The sequence below is a fragment of the Hylaeus volcanicus genome, chromosome 6 (assembly GCF_026283585.1).
Source record: "Hylaeus volcanicus isolate JK05 chromosome 6, UHH_iyHylVolc1.0_haploid, whole genome shotgun sequence".
In the NCBI taxonomy this organism is placed as follows: domain Eukaryota; kingdom Metazoa; phylum Arthropoda; class Insecta; order Hymenoptera; family Colletidae; genus Hylaeus; species Hylaeus volcanicus.
In genome coordinates, this window is record NC_071981.1 from 9,972,207 (window position 1) to 9,997,866 (window position 25,660).

Consider the following 25,660-nt stretch of genomic DNA (forward strand, 5'->3'; position numbering starts at 1 on the left):
ATATATGCTTGAATGTACTCTATTAATTTATTTATTAACACTCTGATTTGTATTATAACTTTTTAAATAACTAATACTATCTAAAGAAATTTTGTTGACTATTTAATATGCAATTATCAATAGTTCTCAACTTCTTATTAAAAAATAAAAATTTGGTATTCTTTTCATAGTAACACAGTATCAAAGTTAACATTTCTTCTTTGTATGGTATGCATAAAAACAATTGCCAAGGTGTGGGGGATCTTCACAATGTACAATTGTTCTAATTCAAGAAACATCAATTTATAAAGAATTTATAATGTAGATCTCAATGACGTACAGTGGGCGTAGAAAGTATACGTACACCGAGCAATTTCCAAAAAAACTATGTATTAGGTTGTCCCAAAAGTTTCTTTCGCTTTATTAATAAGTAATACATGCACAATATTTTATGTTTTATGTTACATTACTGAATTGTGCACGATTCATTTTGCTCCATTACTGTTACAACATGAATATCTATGAAATTAGATTGTCTATTTATATAAACACGACCACATAAAATAATTGAGTGCAACTTGCGAAAGAAACTTTCGGGACAACCTAATAAAATTGTAATTTATTAACTAATTTTTTATAAACAATGACATTCTATATATTTCTCGGAAATCTCTAGAATAGATAGATTACAAAAAAAATAGCTATTTGTTTTAAGTTGCGAAATTAACAAGAAAAAAACAATTAATCGATAGATATATTGAAACAATAAGTATTCGTACAACTGTTTAATTTTTAAAACTTGATTAAAAATAAAGAAATTTACATTAATTTATAAGTATATAATACTTCCTTCGTGGGATTTCCTTTTGATTTTATAATTATTCTAACTTTTCTAAGCATTATATTAACTAAATTGTTAGTTATTCGAAGTGGGATCTTTTTCAATTCCTCTATTAGAGCCTTTTTTTAAAAGTACTTTCCTGGAGATTTGATGTTTTCTAATTCGTACGGAGCAATAAACTAATGTGTTTACGTTACAAACTTTATTGTAAATGGTTCGTCATAAGAATCGTACAAACATTTATTGCTCCTATACTTTTATCCACTTTTCGCTTCTTTTTTTTCTTCTTTTTTTTTGTTAATTTCACAAATTATATTAACTAGTAAATGTTGTTTGGACTATATCTATCTTAGAGATTTCTGAGAATATGTCAAATATCATTGATTATAAAAAAAAATAGTTAAGAAACTATAATTTCACACAAAAGTTTTTTAGGAAATTGATCGCTGTACGAATACATTCTACACTCACTGTATGTCTGCATCATTTGAAGCCAAGGTGCAAACACGAGTCTAAATCTGAATTTCGTTAACTTGTCCGGGTACCGAGTCACCCTTCTTTACGATTCAAGTCACGGCACTGTGGGAGGTTGCCGGCCGGCATCGCCATTTTGGCATTCGTAACCGGAAAGTGTGCGCGCGAGGCCATGCTCTGCAGCTGGCGACCTTTATCTCTCTGCGTTTCACCGTCCGCATAAAAGCTTTCGTCGAATCCGAGAAAGAACACCGCTCCGCCTCGTAACCGAACGCGTTTCTCTTGCATCGTTCTTTCTCAAAAACATCGTGTCCGTTAGAAACGCATTTCGTGGATTATTTTTAGATTTTGGAACGGATTAACACCACCGTACACGGTTGACAAATTATACCCTACGTTACGATATCGTGTTTCGCGAACGAGAAATCTGAACGATACGCGTTTCGAAGCAATATTGAATGCACGATATCGAGATTTCTATTTTTCCTCTCGAGAAAACCTAACATGATCAAAGGAAAATTCGCTTTCATATTTCGCAACCGCCCACTGATTCGATTTTCCTTTACACACGAGTCGAAGCAGGGCCGAATTAACGCATGGGCATTGGAACTACAGCTCCGATGGTCTACAACAGCTGAAGGGTCAATAGATTGAGTAAAAATTGTTCATTTATATTGTTTATTTAAAAAAGCGTTAGTGTTGCGTGAAAGAAAGACTACAGCGCATACACATATATATTTTGCTCATTGGTTGCAACAATGACACGACTCCAAATTTCCTGATTTGTTGGCGTAGAAAAGGCGGTAAATGACGTTTATAACACGTATTATAACACGTTTATCTCAAATCAGTATCTTATTTTACAAATTTGGCATTTCGATATAGTGTTCTTGCAAAATTATAACGATTCGAAACACTCACACTCGTTCCCGAAAAATTATAATTTTTTAATTATGTCAATGTTGTTACAAATAAATGATACACGCTGGCAGAATTTATAGCCTAGGGGTTTAAAAACTCCTAACCCGGCGCTGAGTTGAGGTCTCAGAATTTACCGACAGGATTCGCGAAAGCTTTTTAAATGAAACGCGGGTGGCGCGCCGATCGAGCTCAACCTTTCTGGAACTGACGGTTTTGCAATTTTAAATGATCCTACCGTTGACCGTTTGGCGAAAGTAGAGGATGAAAACGAAATTCATCCGTCGTTCGAATACGCTAAATAGCCGAATTGTCTACGTTCAAACACTTTTTTCGATATCGGAATCGTAGACATGCGGTAAGATTTATTGCTTTTACCATCTACGTTTCGTTGCACCCGTGACAAAAGCTTAACCTAAACGATCGAAAAATTTGCACAAGTTATACGTAGGAGGTTACACGCATCTCCTTCGTTTGCAGAGAACCTCTTCCGAAGAAATGAGTCATCTTTCGTCACGATGAAATATGTAATTTCCTTCTGACTCTCGTCGAATATCGAATATTGGATCTAGAATATCTAGTATCTCCGATCTGAGCATGCCCATAAATTTCACGATCCCGGCCGGTTTTACCGAAAAGAAATTAGAGGCCACCATTTCCATGAGCAGCAGCGACAACGTGCCCGGCAGGCAGCCATGTTAAACGTAGTCGAAAATGGTTCAAGTTCGACCAGGCAAAATTTTCTGCGGTGAATATCGCCACACCCAATGTCGCGCAGGACTGATCAAGCAAAATCGATTTCTTGTAAAATTATCAGTGCAAGAAATCCATTTGCTTTATCACGTGATAAACTATCCAACCGGCTAGGTAATTTACGGAGATGGATCAACGATGGCCGGTCCTGCGAGCACACTTGGGCGGTGGACGAAAATTTTACGAGAAATAATTCAACGAAGGGAAGGTCGCGACCGATTGATCGGTGACGAATCGAAAATATATTTAGCCGGCTTAGCCTTTCGTACGCTTTCCGGTCTAATCGGCGGCGTAGGTAACACGAGGTACAATCATGCCGGGTCAACACGCGGAACTTTCCAAAGGATTTTGACTACCTGAATGGACAGAAGAATTTCATTTTATTTCGGAAAAGTAAGACGCGCGAATGGCTACGTGGCACCATATTTTTGACGATGAAACCGACCGGCACTCGGCGTTGCTCATAAAACTCGTTTTGAACTTAATTATCGAGAAATGTATTGAAAGGTACGTTCGGATTCTACGAATTCAGTCGATCGTGTAACAAATAATATACTAATATGCATATGTACATACACGCGCACACATACGCATACATATATATGTATATGCACATGCACGTATGTACGTATTAGATATAGAGTCGCGGTAAAGAACTAAGAAAGACATTCGATGGTGTCGACCGACCGCAGCGATCAACAAAGAAAGAAGGCGTAGAGAAGACGAGAAACGCGAAAGGCTATGATGCGATTAGATTTTTTTCATGCGCGTTCAGCGTTCACTTTCTCTCTTGTCGGTCAAATAATAATAATAATGATGGCAATGATAATGGTAATAATAATAAGCCTCCGAAGCGTCAGTCGATCGAGATACAACGATTACTCACTTCGAAGCCTTCGGACTTTGCCCAGAGGTTGCCATCGTGTCCTGCGATCGCAGCTTTAGTAACACACCTAGACGCGAGCAGCTGCTTGTCAACGTAATCCTGCCAGCTCATTTTTTAACACAAGCGGCTCGACCGAACTGTTCACTACAGCACTAGACACAACCCGTCACCGACTGACTCCTCTCACGACTACCTATATGCGCTGAACGCCGGTCACACTTCTCTCTTACCCCTCCTTATCCCTTCGCGGTTATTCGCAGCCCCTCTTGGCTCCTCTTGAGCCACCTCGCCCCGCAAACCCCCCCTCTATCCAGGAATCGTATTCTCCCCACTCTCGATAGCCGGACGGTAATTGACTACCAATCAGTTCTACCAACTTCTAAACATAATAATCGAAATATCGAGTATCTTGGTCGCTATCTATCGAAACACGGTCGATAATTGCGAAAATTCTTTTTCTTTGTATTTTTCATCCTTTAACATGATACTACCTTTTCAGTTATCGGTTCACATTTAATCCTGAAATGTTCAACTCTGCAGAGTCGACTATACGTAGAAGCGAATGATGCATCATATCCGAGTGCTACAACAAAAAAGAAATATTTGGAAGATTGATAATAAAATAAAATTAGTAGGAACTAATAAAATCATCGATGAACTTTTTAGTTCAAAATTTTATTAATTCTCCTAGTGATTTTCGTATCGTAAAAGTACGTTGTGGCGGCCCCTTTATCAGGGCCGGTGCAAGGCAGGTTCAGCGCGTTCGCCGGAACTCGGCCCTGCGTTTTGAGAGGCCCCCCGATCTACGAAAATTTTGATTAACTTTTTACGGAATGACGATATCATTAACAGATGCAAGACATTTCTCTATATAATGTGTAACAGCATTCGTAAATAAATAATCCCTCGTTGAAAAATTTAAGTGTAGGATTTTAATGTGAATTCAGGCCCCGCAAAAGGTCATGCCGGTCCTGCCTTTTATACAGACAAGAATGTATGTACTTTATTTCTTACCATAATAATGCTCCACGTGCTTTTTCATTTGAGTTTTACTTTTTCAAACGATATGAACGACAGATTTGACAGATTTTAAAATTTGTTTATATCTTTAATCACGATGCAAGTTTCTTGCCCAAACGATGTAAAGATCTATAATTTGAGTGCTGGAAAGTCCCTTCCAGAGGTGAAATATTAATTTATTACTTTATTACTTATTTTTAACGTCACTCCAATTTTAATGATTTTGGTCTGTAATTTTTATTTCGTCAGTGGTTATCGGAACGGAAACGGCGAAGCTTAATAAAGAAAAATGTTGGTAAGTGAGGTTGTTTATAGAATATGATTATGTGTGAGCAATCTTTAAGTAATTATAACATTTTTATAGATATACGTCGACGAATTGAACTTATCCAGGACTTTGATATGCCTGGAGTTAGCACTTCTATTAAAGTTTCAAAAGATGGACAATATATTTTTGCAACAGGAATATATAAACCACGTGTAAAATGTTTCGATGTGAAGAATTTGTCTTTAAAATTTGAAAGGTGTTTCGATTCTGAAGTTGTTACTTTTGATATCTTATCAGATGATTACAGTAAGGTACACACATATATGTATATTTATGCTATATATATTTGTTTCAATAGTCAAAACATTTACTAAACTTTTCTTTTATGTTACAGTTGGTATTTTTACACTGTGATCGAACCATTGAATTTCATGTTGCCCATGGCAAATATTACAGGCTCAGAATACCACGTTTTGGAAGAGATATAAAGTATCATTACCCATCTTGTAATCTTTTTATTGTGGGAGATAGGTTTGTTACTTCATACTTTTAACTATAAAAATTATTTAAGGTAACATTAAGATAGAATTTATCTTTAATAGCATGCATTCTATTACAGCAACGAGATTTATAGAATAAACCTTGAGAGAGGACAATTTTTGCAATCTTTTGTAACAGATTCAACATCGATAAATAAATGTGAAATAAATCCTGTACATCATCTTCTCACCACTGGAACTCAAGAAGGAAAGGTTGAAGCATGGGATCCTCGAACAAGGAATAAAGTGGGCACCTTGGACTGTGCTTTGTATTGTGTTGGACAAGACAATAAGTAAGAAAATATATTATAATGTACAATATTCAAATGAGAGTTTTATTTTTCTACAAGAATAGCATTTTTTTTTATGTTGTATAGGCTAGAAGCAGTTCCTGCGATTACTAGTTTAAAATTTCAAGGAGGCTTAACACTTGGAGTGGGTATGTCGACTGGACAAGTATTGTTATATGATATTCGTTCTAGCAAACCTTTCTTAGTAAAGGATCACATGTATGGATTACCAATCAAGAACATAGAGTTCCATCAGAAAATGGATATGGTTTATTCTATGGATAGTTCTATTGTGAAAATATGGGAGAGAAATAGTGTATGTAGAATGATAGCATAATCTAGTAACAAATTAAATTCATTAAAATTTCATAAAAACGATTTGTTATCCAGGGTAAATTGTACACATCGATAGAAGCTCAAAATGATTTTAACGATATGTGCGTCATACCAAACACTGGAATGTTCGTAATTGCTAATGAAAATACGAAAATGCAAACCTATTACATCCCTAGCCTTGGGCCAGCTCCGTATTGGTGCAGCTTCTTAGACAATTTGACAGAAGAATTAGAAGAATTAAATTATGAAACAATTTATGATGATTATAAATTTGTCACTGAGAAGGAATTAGACGAACTAGGTCTATCGCATCTAAAAGGCACTAAACTTCTTCGAGCCTATATGCACGGGTACTTCATGGATATCCGATTGTATAGAAAAACGAGAGATGTGATGAAACCTTTCGAATTTGAAGAATATAAGAAAAAACGAATTCAGCAAAAAATACAAGAAACCTGCGGCAGTAGAGTACAGGTATTATATTATAGTATCTTGCAATGTATTCTATAGAATGTCATATGTAATGTTTTTTATTTCCACTTGCACATACTTGAAGGTTCAAAAACTACCAAGTGTAAATAAAGAACTTGCGTTTAAATTAATGGACGATGAAACAAATATGAAGAAGAAGAAGAAGAGCTCTTCCAATCTTCTTAAAGACGAACGTTTCAAAGCACTGTTCAGTAATCCAGACTTTCAAGTGGATAAAAACTCGGAAGAGTATTCGTTGCTAAATCCTGTTATTTCTCAGCTTGATAAAAGCAGAGCTAAAAAGTTGCAAGCTAAAATAGCTGAAGAAGAGGCGCAACAAAAAATGGAGATTGATCACGAGAACGATGAAAACCAAGGTTGTCGATGTATATAATACTACAGTTGCGTGTAATTATATGGTAGGCACTCTTAAAGACAAAATATTTTCGTATTTTCAGACAATAGTTCGGATGAAAGTTTCATCCATGACGATAGTAGTTCAGAGGACGAAAAACCATGGGTAAGAGAAGTAAAAAAGCAATATCGATTGATAAAGAAAAATGAAAGACAGAATGAGGTAGAGGATGAGAATGTGAAAGATAATGAACAAAAATTAGGAAATCATTCTCGGCTTTATGAAATCAAGGAACATGTAGAGTTCAGAGATGCAAAACCGGTAGCAAAGAGGCAAAATAAGTACGTGTATATTATTACGTAATCGGATAAAAAGAAATGTCAGTATCGGGCTAATTTACTATAACTTTAATCTCATATTTTTAGGGCTACCTTGGGAGACAGACTAAAAACCCAGGAAGCTCTTGGTGTTAAAGTTTCTGGTTCCCGTGGTAACAGAGAAATGACTTTTGTCGTTGGAAAGGTATTCCTTTTACGAATAGTTATGCGTATCATATGCTGTATAATTTATAAAGAAAAATGTTTCATCTCGTGTATGTAAATATGTCGTATATTTCTATTCGTAGAAAAAACCAACTGGACGCGCAAAATTTCAAGTAAGAAGGCACGGAAAGGACCACAAACATCTTTTAAGACCAGCAGGAAATCTATACAGAAAGAAACGTTAATATTGATTGTTGTATTTAGTTCTTTATTTTAAATATTAAACTATTTTATTTTGTACAGTAAACACTTTTTTACGTTCTTTTCGTTCCATCAGTTTAGAGAACGGTGACCTCCCCTTTCCCAATATCCCATACTAGAAATTGTTGTCTGTAGCATGAGTAAAGTAATTTGTTTCGACGCGATGCACATGTATATCTTGACAGAGGTGAAGTGTCATCTCAAAAGATTGATATAATGAAATTCATACGTTAGGGTGAATCACACGAGATGCCGATACAAATGTTTTCTTTTCAAGTTCAAAAGCACTTCGCTCGTCTGTCGAGAAAAATGACATTGGTGAGTCTTCCGTTATTTCATTTAATCTTCGCTTTCTCAATCGTGTATAATGTTTATCGTGTTACGATCTATGATAGTGCAACTTCTTTCTGTGTAAATGTACAAATATGTTTGTATTGAATTTCAAACTTGGGCAAGTGTAACTGTCGTATTTGAACAAAGAGTCAAGGTGATAATCACTGTTTACATTGATTTTGAAGATCTGTTAATCATATTGAACAAAGTGTCAAAAGTTGTGTTGTATTCCAATGGTTTCTTTTCCCTTTTCGTCTCTGATGGAATGTAAAATTCAATTTAATGATAATGTAATAACATAAAATAGTTGTATTATTATATTTTTTTTATAATGTTCTCTTCTTTTCTTCTCTTTTAATCTTTTCTTCATAAAGTTTGTAAACGAAATCAGTATTATATATTTTATATACTAATGCTAGTGCTATTTTTTACAGGTCAGTTCCAACAATGAATCAAAAAATGGAAAAGATCCTCCTCAGTCGAATCATGAAGAAACAACACAAACATCTACATTATCTGGATTATCAGACCTGCAAATGCAAAGTACAGATGTAAGATGATGTCATTTTTAATGATTTCTTTCTTAGCATAACTAGTTACACAATAAGTATAACTTTTAAAATTAGGTTGGGGAAATAACTGAAATGCCAGATTTTGAGATGCTTAGTACATCAGCAGTACTTCATTACTGTAAACATAAAATATTAAGGCCGTATCTGAGATTATTAGGAGTAATGGGTTTGAGACCTATGAGCACCGATGATTCTGATCGTCATCCTTGTTATTGTATTCTCATCAATTTTCATACATTTCAAGTTACAATATTTATGTGTATTGGGTATATTTTACAATACATGGCATGCTTCAGGTAAGATTATTATGCGTTCAGTTTATAATGCAGTTTTTATTTAAGTGAAATGTAATTGCAAGTAAATACAATTATCTCCTCAGAAGGGACAGGGGATTTTGCTATAAGATAACACCATTGGAATTTCAAATTATGCCAAATATAAGTGAGAATCACATGCATGAAATGACATGCTTTGGAAATATTGTATTTAGCTACTTCGTGCCTAGTGTATTGCATTTAGTAGCATATTTATACACTGTGTATTTGTTCCGTATTAAAGAAAATGAGCAGTTACAAAATTTAATGGAGAGAGCATTTCTTCTCTCATCCAATCCTGTAAATCGTGGAAATCAAAGAAAACTTGTACAAATACTATGGTTATTCATAGCATTGAGTGTTGTATGGATAATTATGGCATTAGTTACAGTAAATATTTTAATGGCTCGAGGCAACATCATGTTTCAATGGTTAGAACACAGGTAAGTTTCTTGACACAAGCTTCATACAAATGATTTTATTTGTTACAATGCATAGTATTATTTAATTTGGTTTGTTTTAATCATAAAATTATTATATACGTTCTATATTTCAACATATTTATTTATATTGCATACATTATGTTATTTTGCACTTCTTTCGTATTTATTGTTTGCACAGTCCATATCACATAAAAATAACATTGAAAGTGTTTTTAATCATATGCACATTATGGCACGATATGGTTCAAGGAACAATTATAACCAGTTACTGCTTGCAAGGGCAACTTTTATTGGCACATCTGTGCTTTCTTCGTGGGAAATTACTACATCATACTTTACCTGTTATCGACTGGATGAGGGTTTGTAAAACGACTTATGGGCTATTTTTCCTTTTTACCTTTTAACAAAAATAGCTAAAACCATGTTTTAGGAAATTTGTGAATTCAAAAAACTATTGAAATATTTTAATGATGAATTGGGTCCGGCCGTATGCATCTATACAATTATAAATTTGTCATGGGCTATCACTGGAACGCTTTGGTTGCTTCAATACGATAATAACGACGGACTAAATAATCATGTCACTTGGGTCGAAATAGTAAACGTCATTTTGTGGATTTTAATATCGGTAGCCCCGTTTATTCAGGTACGTTTGTCAATTAAATATGTTTAATTAATTTAATACAAATTATAAACCGTAATTAATTTATTGAAATTTTGTATAATTTTTGTCGATAAATACATGATATATACATATATTGATCGAAATACATAATTCAAGCTCGAACATGTTTTTGTGAATGCGCTTATCACGAGACAGTGCGTCAAGGGGGAAAAAACATGTTCAAACTGATTATCTTGTTTCCTAATAGGCAGCACGTTTGACTACTGCTTGTTCCATGATTCAAAGTATCGGACACGAAGTGCGCATCCGACCATTTGTTTATCAATGCACGCCGGGCGAGGATCTTGATACTATACTTCTGTACACATCGTCACTGAAAATGTGCGCCAGACTATTTAGAGTACCGATTACGGGAAGATATCTTTGTCTACTACTTACTATCAGCAGCATCTTGATCCTCACGTTAGGACAATGTCACTTTCTGTGATTTTTGTATTACGTTAAATTCAGTTACACAAAACTGTCTCTGTTGTGTACCCTTCATTTTACATGTGTAATTAGTCGACTTTTATTGTATAATAATATTTACGTTCTATTTCATTCTCGGTTCACCCACAACTTATTCAAGTTGTCTGTTATTCGAGAAAAATATATAGCAATGAATCTAGTGCTATATGTACTTATATACATCAAGTTTTCACGAAACTGTAATTGTAAGGAAGTAACCTTATAATAAATGAATCTTATTTATTGTTCTTGTTGTTGCATTTATTTTATAAAACTACTCCAAATCCTTTCTGATTTTGAAGAAATCTATTAAACAAATAAATGATGCGCATTAATTATCCTTTGTTTGTTCCTTAGTTTGTTCTTTGTTCAACGATAGTAAAACTTTAAAAATTATAAATCTTATATCCCTATATCTGAATGTGCATCATTCTATAATACTATTTGCAATAATGTTACTAAAAGCTGCTTAGATTATTCGTATTCATGCATAATTGGTAGTTAATTAAATTTGTAATTTTCGGTAACAATTCCTTTGAAAGGACTGGAATTAAAATATTTTACAAAGTAAATATAATCGTACAAAAGAAAAACGTATAAGACTTATTAACATTTTTTTAATAAGGATCTAATTTGTTCTGGAAATAAATTGATGAGCGGGTAAAAAATATTGTTATTTTTGAAAATGTAGATATTTGTTTTTCACAAAGTTTTGTTTTAACAACAAAAAGGCATAATACATAGTAAAGCTTTATGTATTCATGACTTCCGAAATTAGCGTATGTATGAGTGCATGTGTATGTCATTAATGCACTATTATTTTAATTCTCAACAGATATTTTGAGTAATCAGCAATTATACAATTATTTATGAATCTAGATATGTCAGATATATGTATGCAATATGTATATTGTTAATTTTGCACTCGATACGTGTAGCTGAATACGATAACTGTCATAAGTTATTATTCCTGTTTCCGTATCTTATAAAAAACCTTCGGGACAAGAGATTTTGGTGATACTCGCAGAGATAATATTATATAAAATTATGGATTTACTGGGATCTATTTTGAATTCAATGGACAAACCTCCAACGATCAGTGATAAGCAAAAGGCAGCAATAAAAAGTTAGTTAAAAGTGTTAACCTATATCACTCATTTTTCGAGGAAGTATTCTAATATTTACGAACAAATTTTTCCCTCGTAGAACAAAAAGAGGTGTATCAGAAGTATCAAAAGGTAGAAGCTGAAAAGTTAAAAGTTTTTCGAGAAAAGGTTTAAACTTTTTATTTGTCACCTTATTTTCATTGAAACAGGTTATATGCCCATTACCGCTCGTTATTATGTTTTAGGTTGAAGGAAAAATTAATAAGTTTCTTCAGGATGATGTTGCAAAAGAGTATAAATTCCCTCCAATGGATCAAATCCATAGAAGTATAATGTACATAAAAAAAATGTCATTTAAATTATATACACGATAATATTTTAAGTATATTTTATATTGTAGACATGATGTTGCTGAAGTGGCAAATGTATGGGCATACTCTTTTGGTGAAGAAGGCGTTGATCGATATATTATGATTTTTAAGAGAGAGTATGCTCCATCAGAAGATCAATTAAATGTGTTACGTAGAGGGGAAGAATGGAACGAAGAAATAGCAAAGAGGCTAGTCGAAGAAAGGGAAAGACAAGCCAAAGAAGAATTAGAAACTGCAAAATCTAGAAAACGAAAAGATAATTTTGTACCAAATAGTTATTACAAGGATAAGTATCAGCACTTAATAGGAAAAGAAGCTGCTCTAGAAGCAGCTAAGAAAACAGAAGCTAATAGTAGTTATGGCTGTGGTAAGTATACGTTACCACTTACCATTTCTTTATCCTAGCAAGATACTTTTGTCATTAATCGTAAGATATGATTTTAGTTCCCAGTGAAAATAAAAAGGATCAAAGAAGTATAGAGCAGACATTGGCGGATATACGAGCAAAGAAAAGGAAATTGGATGGAACTACTGATGCGTCGAATTGTCCAGATAAAAGTACAAAATAGCGAGGCACGTTATAATATTTAATAAGCATTCAATATTGTTTTTAATTCTAGATTATAAATATTTTTCGTTAGACATGTGACTATGTACAAGATATGTCGAGCATTATTATAAAGCTGTTCATATTCTTTTGGTTGTAGCAGTTTTCATTTGTTCGACATTAGTATTATTTGTGTACCTGCGATAGAAATGGAAAGGAAATATTACTTTCCCAATTCAGTATATGTATTGATTAAAAAAAAGATAAAATTGACTTATATGTACAATATAATACATCCGTCATATTAGACGGATTGAAACGTTCTACTTTTTCTTGCATTTTCTTGTATACACCTCTATATACAGTACAAAGTATATAATCCGATGCAGTTAAATGTATTCCGTAGTCGAATACTTTGGTATCGAAGTTCTAGGAGCAGGTTTTGGCTTTGTCGGAGACAATGAGTCAAATACGATTTGTTCTTTGAGGGCTAACAATTTTTTGAAGGTTTGATTCGTCGCTGATTTATATAGCTCTAATCCTCGCATAATTATGACATCTCGGACATAGGTTGCATTGTCGTGAACCACCTGTTTCTAAATTCATGGTAGAGAAATAGAAATATTTATTAATGTAAACGACAATGAGATTACGTAGATAGAAAAGAAAGAAGAAAAATTTGTTACCTCCTGCTTTAATTTCGGATTTGTAAGCGACAAAATTATATGCTGCACTTGAGTTCGCATTACAGATACTAGAACTCCATCTATCGTAGCCATAAGTTCCGGAGTAGCCACGCTGAGACAGTCCTCTAAGAGACTGACATAAATTTTCGAGAAAGCTAATGTGTTATCGGTCAACGTTATCCAACGGTCGTTTGGTATATAAGATGATGGTACAGTTATTCCAAGATCATCCAGTTCGGATAACAGTTTTTGAACATTTTTGCTAGTTTCTAAATTAGTCGGCCGCCAAGTATCTTCAGCTATATGAACTTTTACAGTATCGACGTACTTTTCACCAGCTTCCTGTATAGCTTTGGCTAACGGAGATCTAAGTTGGCCGTCTAATTGATAACGAAAATCCATTCCTAACTGAGTTAACTGAAAATGAAACGATACTTTAACATTGCATTTGTTACATTTTAGATCAGAGGTTGGTAAACATTGTATAAAAAAGATTAAATAATGTAAATTCGGAATTTTGCGGACCAAGAGATAATATCGAGGAAATTATTTACATAATTATATATAAAATACAAAACAAAATGTACACAATTCATTTATTAATAACATATCGAATATAATTTCAGTTCATAATTACTCTTCGTTAGAATTAAATAAGTAAGTTATTTAATCTGTAAAAATGTCATACCTGATCGCAATGACTTCGAACGGAGACTATACACTCTACCAAGGTACTCAGGGACACTTGCGGGATAAAAAGTTGTTTAGTCAAATGCGTCGTCAAATGTTTCACTTCTTGACTGCACCAGACGACCAAACCTGAGTATGCACACAGAAAGGAGGCAAGTAAGAGAATATAAATTGATGTTTGTATTGCATAGTGCTCGGTTAAGTTATGCTTGAATTACCAGATGTGCAATTTGTAGATTGTGGAAAAATTTTCAGAAATTCTTTTGCAATTTCCACAATGTTGCTAAAAGCAATTGCACTAAGTTGCTTCGCGTAAGGTGCGATGGCTCCTTCTCTTTTAACTCTTTTCAAACGTGCTTTTAGCACGGCACTGCACAGTCGCAAATACAAATGACATGCTTGAGCGCTTCTATTCAGTTGTATCAAAAGTCTTACTACACGACGCGCGCTTCTTAAACCGCCACCTTGGAGCGACTTTGCTTCCGCGCTTAATTCAAGTTCTTTTGTTAAGACATCAACCAACGACCGTCCTCTATCGTTTACTTTTGACTGAATTTCAAGTAAAAGTGGCGTTGTTTCAGCATCTTTTAAATAAGATTTCGCTCTTTCTAAAAGGCTGTAAGCTTCTTCAAAGTGACGTTGAGCTATGCAAGAATCTAGGTCTTCTGCAACTTCTAGCATCCACTCTGGCGGAGGTTCGTGATATTCCGAATCTTCGTCGTCTATACCTACAAAAGAACGACTGAAAAATTTAATTTAATTTAATTTAATTTAACTTAATTTCAGTCAACAATATGATTTTACAATTGTCAAACATACCCAGGGTATTGGAATCGAGAGACATCGACCGGGAAGGTGCTGTCTTTTCTTCTTTCAACCGTTTATCATTATGTGGTGCCTCGTCGGTCAGATTGTCTTCAGCCAACTTCATTTTCTTTGCTTGTTCGCATTTATCCAGCCATTCTTTCTGCAAGATTAATGTGATGTGGATCTTCTTTTCTCGAATTTTATAAATACTGCTTTTGTAATACACTAACTTTACTTATTGCAGTTGCACACTGGAATACTCTTGTATCAGAAAACACTAGAAGTTTGAATGCCCATTTCACAGTTCCAAGATCTCTAACATTAACAACAGCTAGACTTTCAAGATTATAAACTGCTTGCATTTTAAACTTGGGTGGTCCTCTTCTGTTGCCATTTGCTAACCAAGAGGCAATCAGTAAAACATCGTTAAATAAATACGCGTGAACTCTTTTTAATGGTGTTCCTTCTAACGAATCTAACTCGAGCAAAGAACCTTCATGTAAGCATATACGCCCAGGTGTTTCTGCTAAACTCTGTAAAGCCGAATTAGAAGTTAAAAACATTATTGTTTCTTGTTTCTGGATAAGAGAATCGATATTTAATTAAGTTACCATAGCGCCTTCTACATTTTCTAACAGTTGCATAAGTTTTTGCTTCTGTTCTTCTTCTTTAGAGATAGAATCATTGGTATTTTCCACTTGAGATTCCGATAAGTCTTCGAAAATAACACCTGTAGTCCTAGTGGACCCCAATGTACTCAATAACGAACGCTGTTCACTTAGTAATTGTGACAATTGGTACATTTCACTTTCCAAATGCGAGATTTCTTTGGCAGTTTCTATAAATTGCATATAGTTTTGGTAAACATTACGTTTTAGCTGTGCAGATGTATTGTTTGCGAGTTCTTGAATTTTGGATCGTTGTTGCCTTAATTCGTCTGCACCGACACATTGTGCACTGAGCTCCTTCACAACTATAAGAAAATCAAAACTTCATATTTTTTTAAACCATTATAACTACAAGTGTTCTGTTTGTTCGAAAAATCTTACTTACACTTTTCTGGATTAAAATCTTCAGTTGTAAAGACTCTTGCTAAACTATCGGCCATCGTAAAAAAATATTCGCTCCTTGGTGTATCAGAGATTGTTCATTTTACGGATCGACAATGTTATAGCCACCTGGTGGCCACATTAGAAACTGTCAGAAACTGTCGTGCCAGATGTGAACCATTGGGAGTCCTCGGCCGCTACATTCGATTTTCCCCGCCATAGAACACATACAATTGCACAAGCCTTGTATACGTGGACTCAGCAAAACGGACCATAGAGTGCTTCTTGTACCAATTCGTACTGACGTGAAACTCCAGCGTTTTTTAGGTCTTGGTCAGTTTTGCTTTTGTAATTTGTAATGTCTACTAGCGCCGCCTATCTTTTTCCCCGCTAATTGAAAACGTGGATTGAAGGTATTGCATCTGCAACTTGGATTTCCTGCTTTTGAGTACGGATTCAAGGATTATATTATTATTGAATAAGTATGTTTCATTATGATTTCATTGCATTTTGAGAATAAATTTCGATATATGTAATGTATATGTGATGAAATGCACGAGTTGTTATGAAATAATAATCTTTTCTGGTCATATATAAACTTCTTTATGTGCAGATGCGGCATCGTTATGGCTGTTTTATGTATTTGAGGTTGAGTCATTGTACACTCCAACGATGATGTCCAGTCGAATGAGTTTGGTTTTGCGACATTTTTACAAACGATCAATCTGGAATTGCCGGTTCTGTTCGTCAATTTCTAAAGAAGCAAGTAAGTAAAATCAATTCTTTGATAGTCTTTCCGATGTTACAGTGTTTTAATCGAATTTATAGGTTATATTTATTTGTGCTTACCTAGAGTTGGACAAATTTTTTTTTAAATTGAATAAAGAATTTGAAATAACAATGCTGTTTCTTGTTTTATGTGCAGCAGTATTATTGGAAATTGTGTTGTGTCGATTTATATTGATAATTTGAGCACATATTGTTATTAAAAGTGATCAGAACTGATTGGATGAGGATGATTCTTATGAACTGACTTTTTTTCACAGAATCTGATGATCCTGCGCCATTGTTTTTTGATTCTAATGTACAAAAGATATTGAGAGAATTGATGCGTATTGATTTGAAAAAGGTCATCAAGTTACGCAAAGATGGAACTACTCTGGCTCAACCAGAATACAGGTTCATGACAGATAAGGAACTGCAAGAAGCTTACGATTATGCTTTGCCAAAAATAGAAAAACGTCTGCAAATACCACCTGTAGTAAAAGTGCAATCAGATACATTGAAAGTATTATCCGTGGATGTTGCTCTGGAAGGTCATGATAAATCAAAGTATGTGTTCACTGATATAAGTTTTGGATGCAGCAAAAAAGACAGATTGATAGTGATTAGAGAACCAGATGGTACATTGCGTCATGCTATGAGGGATGAAAGAAACAGAATTGATCAGGCATACTTTCCTGTGGAAGGCAGAGAAATGGGTACACCAAAGATGTTTGAAGATCCGTACTTCGAAGTAAGCTAATAAATTTGTTTTGCATACTTTATGTAGCGGAACTGTTTCCACTTATTTTATCCAAATCATTTGCATGTTTGTAGGATCTATTGAAGAGAGAAGAGTTCTTGTTCATCTTGGATCGTGCTTGCATACAGTTTGAACCAGACGATCCATTGTATCACAGTATTGTTAATAAAGTCTACAACTGTGTGAATGTACAAGGAAAATTCGATAGTTTGCGATCCACTAGACATTTTGGTTCGTTTGTGTTTCACCTCGCATGGACAAAAAATATCGATAATTTATTGGTAGACGTGATTAAACACAAAAGGATAGATGAAGCGATTTCACTGGTACGACTTTATCATATAATTCATCCAGAAGCCAAGTCGGCGGTGGAAGTAGAGGATAAGGATGGCATAAGTTTGATAAAAAGTTACGCAAAATTAGATGCATCGCAACGGCGGAATATAGACCTTGCCGTTGTTGAGTATGAGACGATAGAAAAAGAGAAACAGAAATTGGAAGAGAATATAAAAATAGCACACGGGCTGGACGCGAAAGAAAATGAGCCTCAAACGGAGCCAAATTAAATTTGTACCAGTTTTCACTTTCTACTGGCACACGCGCATTCTTTTTATATCTATGTAAATTCTAAATACCATTGTCGAAAATAAATATATGTTAAACTATTTGTTGTCACGAGAAATTTGGTGATTAAATTTGATCGTTTAGCAGAATTATCCGACTATATAATATATTGTATTATATCTAATATAAAACAAGAAAAGAAATAGTAAGAAAATATAATTATATGAAAATAAATCTTTGGTGTCAACAAATTTGAAGAATTCTTTACTATGAGTCTTCTTGATTTTATACAATTATTTTTAAATTTCGTGTGCTTCTCCTTACCCATATACACTGATAATGTGTTGAGTGTGTTATCTTTTGTTTATACTTTATTTAGTAAATCATTTGTCGAGTGCTCTTCACCAATTGAACGGTGGTTCCATGTCTTCAAATGAATATTCCTAATGTCTATTTGACATTATCTTTCTTCTAATGAATATTTTTAACGACGATGATTAGATAATTATTATATTTCAAAAAGATGTTTGATAATTATTTAATAGTTTCTTGAAGTTAAGACTTTTAATCCGTAACGGCATTTTTGAGCAAGTTGTACAACGTGTAGGAAGACTTCCACATAATCACTCGATCGACTAAGCGCACATTATTTCGTATGATTTTGACCATTTATGATATAATATTACAGCAAAGTCATATTCTCGGTAATTGCTTGAACAAATATTGTACTTATTATTTAAACAATAATGGGGAATATGATTTTGCTGTAATATTAATGTTTCACGAATTATTTTCTCGATGGTAAGGGTAATATTTAATAATTATATATTTAAGAAAACAATTGTTTAAGAGTATCTAGCAATGATAATAACTACCTATTAGATAGTAGAAATTCCAACCTTTAATTTGAATTTTGTTAGAATCGAATCGGACGGTTCCACGCCGAGTTACGTGGTACAATGCGGGTAATATTTAATAATTATATATTTAAAAAGACAATTGTTTAAGAGTATCTAACAATGATAGTAACTACCTATTAGATAGCAGAGATTCTACCCTTTTTGTTAGAATCGAATCGGACAATTCCACGCTGAGCTATCACACCTCAAACTTTCCTATTTTATAGACAATTATAAATGACTGACAGTGACAGACGTAGTGACCTATATACATACAGCCATGTGTCCTTGCAAGGCCGTTCCAATTCCAAGAAATACTAGTAAATATTGTAGTATTTCCTGGAAAGAACACCCCTCTAAATTCCGTGACATAATAGTAAACATTGTAGTATTTCCTGGTTCGAAAATCTCTCGAAGTTCTTTCAAAGAAAAATATTTATATCCATTTTTCCTGACGATCGATTTTCATGAAATTTGGTATACAGGGGTTTTGAGGTTGCTGATTCCAAATCTGAACTCAGAATTTAGAAATTCAAAATGGCGGATTCAATATGGCGGACCAAAATACGAAAATTGATTCGATTTAGATGAAACTTGGTATACAGGGGTTTCTGAGGTCGCTGATTCCAAATCTGAATTCAGAATTTAGAAATTCTAAATGGCGGATCCATGCAAATGCAAATGCTACTTTATTACAGATTGAAATACATAAAGTTCTATTTAATAAAATTAATGTTTCTGTTAAATTTCCCACACCATTTTACTACTTACAACAAAATCATTTATTCCTTGTACTTAACTTTGTCCATATGACCCAAGTAACTTTTGTAAGAACATTTTTTTTTAATACCTTCATCTCCTCATGAGATATTTAAACGAAACTCCCTGTATGTAGTGCCGAAGCAAGTACTCATTTATATTTTTCATCTAACATTGTCTTACATCATTTATCTGCAAGCCGCTTTTTTATTGACGCTGTAAAAAGGGGGCAAGACAATCGGGATTTTATTTGTATAGATTATTTTATTACGCGATAGTACTTACAAACATTTACAAATGTAACAAGTCAATTCGATTTGGCGTACAGGATCGTCGGAAAACATTACGTATCGACAATGTTGGCTAAACGTTACGGATGAAACTGAATCGATTCGGGTCCCGCTTTGCGTCGCGCGGTCGACTGGTGGCGTGGTATGTGTGTTATCGTTTGCACCTCTCGAGGAAACTTGTTACTCGGGGTGTGGGATGTGGGGGGCTGTGGGAATGGACGCGCGTAAAATAAGGTGGCAACACAGAGTACCTGAAAATAAATAAACGAATGAACGAAGTAGAGGGGCATCGTAAGCGATATGAAACAGAAGGGTGCATCGATAGAGAAAGCAGCTTTGTACAAAAGCAATGCGGTTGGAGATCGCGTGTAAGTACCTACTGTCGTGAATGGAACAATATACAGGTTCGATCGATCGAACGAGAAATCCTTGTTGATACGGGACCGTATTACCGTCCCCGTCTCGTTAATTGCTCGCTCGATAAATACTCGCTGAACTGAATATGTATTTGCGATCGATGATCATCTTCGATATTATCCATACTCTTACTCGTATTACTCTTATCGTTATATATTTTAATTATTACTTCCATATAGATGCGTTTCGTGGCTGTACGTAGAAAACAAATCAGAGCACGATTATTCGCGTGGCGGACGAAAATCTTACTAATTCGCTATTATACTATCGAGAAATGGCGATAAAAGAAAGTTATAAACCGCGGCCGCGCGCGTATGCGTCAACTAACGAAAGGGAAAACGAAGGGAAAGCACGAATTCGAAATCTATTGGCTATTAGGCCTCTCGAAGCAAAGTATACGTGTATAGATTATATAGGTATATCTCGGATTTCTGTCGAGCGTTGGGAAGCATGGACACCCTTCTTTTCTATCTTTTTTTTTTTTTTTTAATCGCAGCGAATCGACGTGTTGCTGCTCCGATTATGTCCGCTTGGAGGGAACAGAACCAACTCGACGACGAAGCAACACGTGGTGTCCGTTGCGAGTACAGTGAGTTTACGAGTTAAGCGGTTTGCCCCCATTTATGTTCTTACGTATATTTTGCATACTTATGTACAATAATCTCTCTATACAACACGAATCGTTCTCGCTATTTCGCTTGTCTAGTGACTGAATAAATAATACACAGTTGACCATCAAGCGATCAGTAATGGAAAATAAAGTCGACGAGGATTCCTCGATGAAAATGGATCTAAATAAATTCTTCTTGATATTATTTAAAAAAGTGTCCAGTATTTGGACTTATTTTCATCAGGAAAACCTCGCAAAAAGTTAGCGCAAATTCATTAGTAATACTTTAATTAAGATATCATACAAAGTATGCAAATTTTAATTTTCATTATTGAATAGGTCATCTTGATGCTTACAATTATTTTCAGATTAAGATAAAAAAGGATGAATCTTGGAATGAAATTGTCACGCTTCTTCGGTGTAACAATGCTAACGAGTTCGACTAATGATCGTTATATAGAGGGATTACTGTAATCACACATGAAACAATATTTTCATTTATTCTATTTTCGACTAACAAATTTGGCATTTGGATACAGTATTAAAAAATACTGAACACATATTTCTTTCTGTAGCGGTTGATATTCATATTCAAAGAATGAAAAATACTTTGGAAGCCGTTGTTGAAATATTTATTCAGTTGAATTTATCGAAAACTAAAGGAAGCAAAAGGAAATATTGAATATCAAAAAGGATTTTAACCCTTTCTCCGTAAACCAAAGTTTTCGTGTCCAATACCGGAAAAAATAGTGCATTTGAAAAGTGTGGTACCTCGTAAACCGTCTGGGAAAAAATTCCTCGGCATTTTTAGTTAATCTTGACATATTTCATTCTAAACTTAATTCGGAAGGTTTGAAAAGTATGCATGAATTTTTTCAGATTTATAAAAAGATTTTGACACAGGGCAAAACGTGTCGGAAATGAATAATCCTGATTTACGATTTCAGGTGACAAAAAAAAAGAACGTTTACGGAGTAAGGGTTAATTTTGACAAGTTTTAACATTTCTATCTCCATTATTCATTCTCATCTTTGAAATTATATTTTATCACTTAACAGTGGGATGACGGAGCACGTTCATTTTGACCCATTCCTATTTCCACAAGTTATTACAGAAACCGTTTATATTTTTCGCCAATCACTCATGCTGACACTTATCCGTATAAAAGGACATGCATATATCCAAATTCATTTTTGTTTAAGCCTCCTAATTAATTTTAGTAAATCGACTTCGCTTATTAAAGCATTGCTTGAGTAATAGAAATCTGATGAGAAACCTCTGTAAATCTAGTATTAAACATGAATATCAACCGATATAAAAAAAAAATGTGTCTAATATATTTTGTAATAATCTATTTGTATGCCAAGTTTCATGTAAACAATACTGTTATTCGACATTGTCCTCGTTTTTCTTCCTGCTGGTACACTCATTTTTCTTTCTCATTGCAATGTATCGTATTTGTACAATCCGACTTATGCAGAAAGCTTCGGAACGAATATAATCACATAAGTCGGAGACTTACTGTTCTCGACGAGGGATAAGGGTGTCGATTTTTCCTTTCCTTTCCGCGCGATACGGAATTCCATGCACGTGGCTATGGTTTCCAGAACTTGTATCTGCGGCATCGCGAAGGGTGACAGAACGGTGGTTTAGTGTCAGAAGGGTGTAACTATATAATTGTCGATTTAAAGTTAACACTTTGCCAATTGCACATGTTTTGAGAATTGTACGCAATTACACGTATTAACTTGAACTCTTATAATTCTTCTAATATGGAGATTATTAATATGACATGTTAAATGAGCCGTTTATTTTGAAAGTGGCCTAAGTCCATTTGTCAGTTGTTTTTAACTGTAGTAACATACTGTAATAGAAGTTATTATACTTTGATAGTTCAAAAATTTACTTTGAAAATAGCTTAAGTCCATTCTTATTAAGAAGATACATATTATTCATTTAATAATTGGTATTATTTTAAATGGTATTATTGTAAATTTAACTCTCTTAGATACTTTTAAAGAGCATGATACATTGATATACGTATATTTTTAATTATATCGAAACATCTTAAATGAACCTCTTAAACCTCTTAAATATCTCAATTTAAACATACATAGATGAACTTAGGTCATTTTTAAAACAAGGGCCTCAAATAATATTCATCGTGACTCTACAGAAACATACAAAAGGATTTCTTTCAATTTTACGTCGTAGTTAGCTCCCGATGGTTACAAAAATATGTGGTAATATTTGATTTATTATAATCAAATCAAAGTTTTAAGTTACTAACAATGATTTTTTTTTAATATGGCCAGTCTGAATGAAATAATTAATGAAATAATTTACACAAGTTTACAAGTTTACAAGTTTGCTTAAATGAAATTAGGCAATTCAATGATACTTGATCGATGTTTGAAGGGGACTAAAAGTATCCATATACAACTAGGAGCATAATTGATCTTAAATATGTATGTATACAGGGTGTTCCAGAAATGTTAGAGGTCTTTGAATGGGGTAGTTCAGGGGATGGTGATTTGAAATAACTTTTTCCTTAGCGAAAATGTTGTCCGAGACTTCTTAAGGAGTTGTTAACAGTAAACCCTGATCAATGAGAGCGTGAGGTTGTCGGTGGAGCGCACGCAGTAGTATAGGTACGCACTAGGCGGCCGCGCTCGTACGCTAAGGCCGATCGCACACTGCGCAACTTATCAGTTTTAAACCACTCTGAACTAGTTGCATGCGACCGTGGATCTAGGTAAAACAAAGATAGTGGAGTAGGTAAAACAAAGAGCGCAAATGGTTTGCAACACTAATTTCAAATCGCGAACGCTCCATCGACACACTCGCAGTAGCATACGAGCGCGGCCGCATAGAGTGAGCCTATACTACTGCAGGCGCTCCACTGGCATACGAGCGCTCTAATTGCTCGAGGTTTTCTGTTAACATTTCCTTAACGAAGCTTCGGACAACAATTTCCTTCCTAAGGAAAAACTTGTTTCAAATCACCCCTCGAACCACCGTTTTCAAGAACCTCCAACAATTCTGGGACACCCTGTATACTTCGAAAATTGATTCTTATCTAATGCCTGTTAATATCGTCTTTGATTTAAGATTGATTACATTTAGTATAAAGATACTTATCCTGTTTGTAAATGTATAATATGAAATGGTGTAAAGAGGAACATTTCCTCGACCGTTAAGAGTAAAATTGGCTTAGTTTCAAAGTATCTACAAATAAGACAAATCAAGGGATACTTTTCGTGAAACTATATAATGGGTCCACATGTTAAATATCATAAGAATATACAACGATGCAGCCTTCTGTCGTTTAGTGAAAGTATAGAATAATATCGTCTTGTATATGTTAAAGATCCCTTGATCTATTTTATCTATCGTTGCAGTAAAAGCATATACTGACGGTATATCTTTGCTAAAGTAAACATGTACTACAGTATTATCTATTCACGGTCACCAGAGGAAATGTAATTCCACTGCTTTTTGTTAACGAATGTTGTAAAATATGACCATCCGTATTACAAAATTACGAAACCCCACAAAGAAGTAGGTTTTATGTTAGAAAAGGTATTGGTCCACAAATCGGAATGCATCAAACACTCTTTGAATCTATAAACATTTTTCAAGCTGTTTTACACAGACGAGCTTATAAGCAACATAGCTTGACAAGCGAATTTTTATTTCTTTTCCTATTTTTGTTACAAAAAAAGTGATACCATCTTTGTAAACGGATTTTTATTTAAAATTTACTGATATGAACTAAGTTTATGTATGTATATATATATGTGTGTGTATATACATACGTATTGAGACAGACGCACCGAAGTAATTACAGAATACCATACCTCCGCTTTTTGGTGGACACAAAGGGGTCTCCAAAACGTATGGAAGAATAAGACACCAATAATACTTATTTAATTTTTCTTATTAATAAATTATTTTTCTTAGAGAATTATAATTTACTAAGTATTACGCAAAAGTTCTCTTGGTGTTGGCTACCTACAGACGTAAGAAATTCTCACGTGTGGAGGGTGAAGCCAATTTCACTCTTAATTAAAAATTGACGATTATGCAGTTACACCCATACCGATACCGAACCACTAAGAAGAAACTTGGGATTGCTCGCGCTTGACGACCGTGACATTCTATCAACGAATTGATGCGGCGATCCAAGCGAATCAATTTAATCGGCTAAGCGAATTAGGAATGAATGAATCTCTATAGCGCGGAGCGCTGTGAGGCGTTCGTCGACTCGTTCCAAGAAGTCGCGACGCGCGGAATACTCGAGGCCTGACGATCGGACTTAAAGAGAAGGGTTGTAAATTCGCGAAGCAAGGAACTGAGCTCGATTTTCGCGCGGCCATCGACGTACTCATGGAACGAACAAACGATCGTCTTCGAGCGTCGCGATCGTACGCGTCGCGACCCTCGTTGTTGCATTTCGATCAGTAAATATTGAGCAATGTTCCTTTCAATCTTTGCCTCTGTCCGTCGAAAAATTGATGAATCGATATCGGTTCTCGGAATATTTCCTCGAAGCGACGATAACTCCCCCCTTCTTCCTTTCCTCGCTCCCTTCCTTCGCATTTTCGCTCGAGTTTATTCCCATTCCCGTCGGTTGACCTTACTTTTCTGTTTTACACATTATTCGTTCTTGT

General features: G+C 34.6%; 7 protein-coding genes across 14 annotated transcripts in view; 4 read left to right on the top strand and 3 right to left on the bottom strand.

Moving 5' to 3' along the window:
- Positions 1–4,068, bottom strand: part of LOC128878455 (profilin) — a 38,989-nt gene extending 34,921 nt beyond the window's left edge. The window contains exon 1 of one of the 2 annotated variants that reach the window (XM_054126672.1): positions 3,852–4,068. In XM_054126672.1, the coding sequence (XP_053982647.1) occupies positions 3,852–3,962 (111 nt within the window). In that variant the 5' untranslated portion in view covers positions 3,963–4,068. The remainder of the gene's footprint in view (positions 1–3,851) is intronic. The other variant, XM_054126671.1, reaches the window with a different exon arrangement.
- Positions 4,069–4,788: 720 nt separating this feature from the next.
- LOC128878450 (nucleolar protein 10) lies at positions 4,789–7,919 on the top strand. Its single transcript, XM_054126664.1, has 11 exons — positions 4,789–5,034; positions 5,121–5,166; positions 5,236–5,450; positions 5,534–5,670; positions 5,759–5,971; positions 6,056–6,284; positions 6,359–6,778; positions 6,861–7,152; positions 7,234–7,471; positions 7,556–7,652; positions 7,756–7,919. The coding sequence occupies exons 1-11, from the start codon at positions 4,969–4,971 to the stop codon at positions 7,855–7,857; spliced, it is 2,055 nt and encodes a 684-aa protein (XP_053982639.1). The 5' UTR covers positions 4,789–4,968; the 3' UTR covers positions 7,858–7,919.
- Positions 7,920–7,968: 49 nt separating this feature from the next.
- Positions 7,969–11,793, top strand: LOC128878451 (uncharacterized). Of its 4 annotated transcripts, none has more exons than XM_054126666.1 (7): positions 7,969–8,191; positions 8,641–8,757; positions 8,833–9,074; positions 9,158–9,535; positions 9,714–9,894; positions 9,966–10,181; positions 10,408–11,793. In XM_054126666.1, exons 1-7 carry the CDS (start codon positions 8,123–8,125, stop codon positions 10,645–10,647), a joined length of 1,443 nt encoding a protein of 480 aa, XP_053982641.1. In that variant the 5' UTR covers positions 7,969–8,122; the 3' UTR covers positions 10,648–11,793. The 4 variants fall into 4 exon arrangements, with proteins under 4 accessions (XP_053982641.1, XP_053982640.1, XP_053982642.1 ...); XM_054126665.1 differs by having other exon boundaries at positions 8,060–8,360; XM_054126667.1 differs by lacking the exon at positions 7,969–8,191 and adding an exon at positions 8,366–8,496.
- LOC128878453 (sperm-associated antigen 7 homolog) lies at positions 11,571–13,017 on the top strand. Its single transcript, XM_054126670.1, has 5 exons — positions 11,571–11,793; positions 11,874–11,941; positions 12,019–12,107; positions 12,174–12,511; positions 12,589–13,017. Exons 1-5 carry the CDS (start codon positions 11,715–11,717, stop codon positions 12,711–12,713), a joined length of 699 nt encoding a protein of 232 aa, XP_053982645.1. The 5' UTR covers positions 11,571–11,714; the 3' UTR covers positions 12,714–13,017.
- Positions 12,715–16,114, bottom strand: LOC128878449 (exocyst complex component 8). Of its 2 annotated transcripts, XR_008457406.1 has the most exons (9): positions 15,928–16,114; positions 15,486–15,847; positions 15,105–15,407; positions 14,887–15,034; positions 14,286–14,795; positions 14,066–14,196; positions 13,378–13,794; positions 12,976–13,287; positions 12,715–12,889 (listed from the first exon to the last, which is right to left on the bottom strand). XR_008457406.1 is itself a non-coding variant. In XM_054126663.1 (8 exons), the coding sequence occupies exons 1-8, from the start codon at positions 15,980–15,982 to the stop codon at positions 13,081–13,083; spliced, it is 2,133 nt and encodes a 710-aa protein (XP_053982638.1). In that variant the 5' UTR covers positions 15,983–16,114; the 3' UTR covers positions 12,715–13,080. The 2 variants fall into 2 exon arrangements, 1 of the variants encoding a protein (XP_053982638.1); XM_054126663.1 differs by having other exon boundaries at positions 12,715–13,287.
- Positions 16,115–16,264: 150 nt separating this feature from the next.
- Positions 16,265–18,257, top strand: LOC128878452 (28S ribosomal protein S22, mitochondrial). Its single transcript, XM_054126669.1, has 4 exons — positions 16,265–16,405; positions 16,537–16,689; positions 16,970–17,439; positions 17,523–18,257. The coding sequence occupies exons 2-4, from the start codon at positions 16,596–16,598 to the stop codon at positions 18,012–18,014; spliced, it is 1,056 nt and encodes a 351-aa protein (XP_053982644.1). The 5' UTR covers positions 16,265–16,405; positions 16,537–16,595; the 3' UTR covers positions 18,015–18,257.
- A 1,814-nt stretch (positions 18,258–20,071) lies between these two features.
- Positions 20,072–25,660, bottom strand: part of LOC128878711 (uncharacterized) — a 298,863-nt gene continuing 293,274 nt past the window's right edge. For all 3 annotated transcript variants that reach the window (XM_054127154.1, XM_054127156.1, XM_054127153.1), the window contains one exon: positions 20,072–20,211. The gene's annotated coding sequence lies outside the window, so the exon portion shown is untranslated. The remainder of the gene's footprint in view (positions 20,212–25,660) is intronic.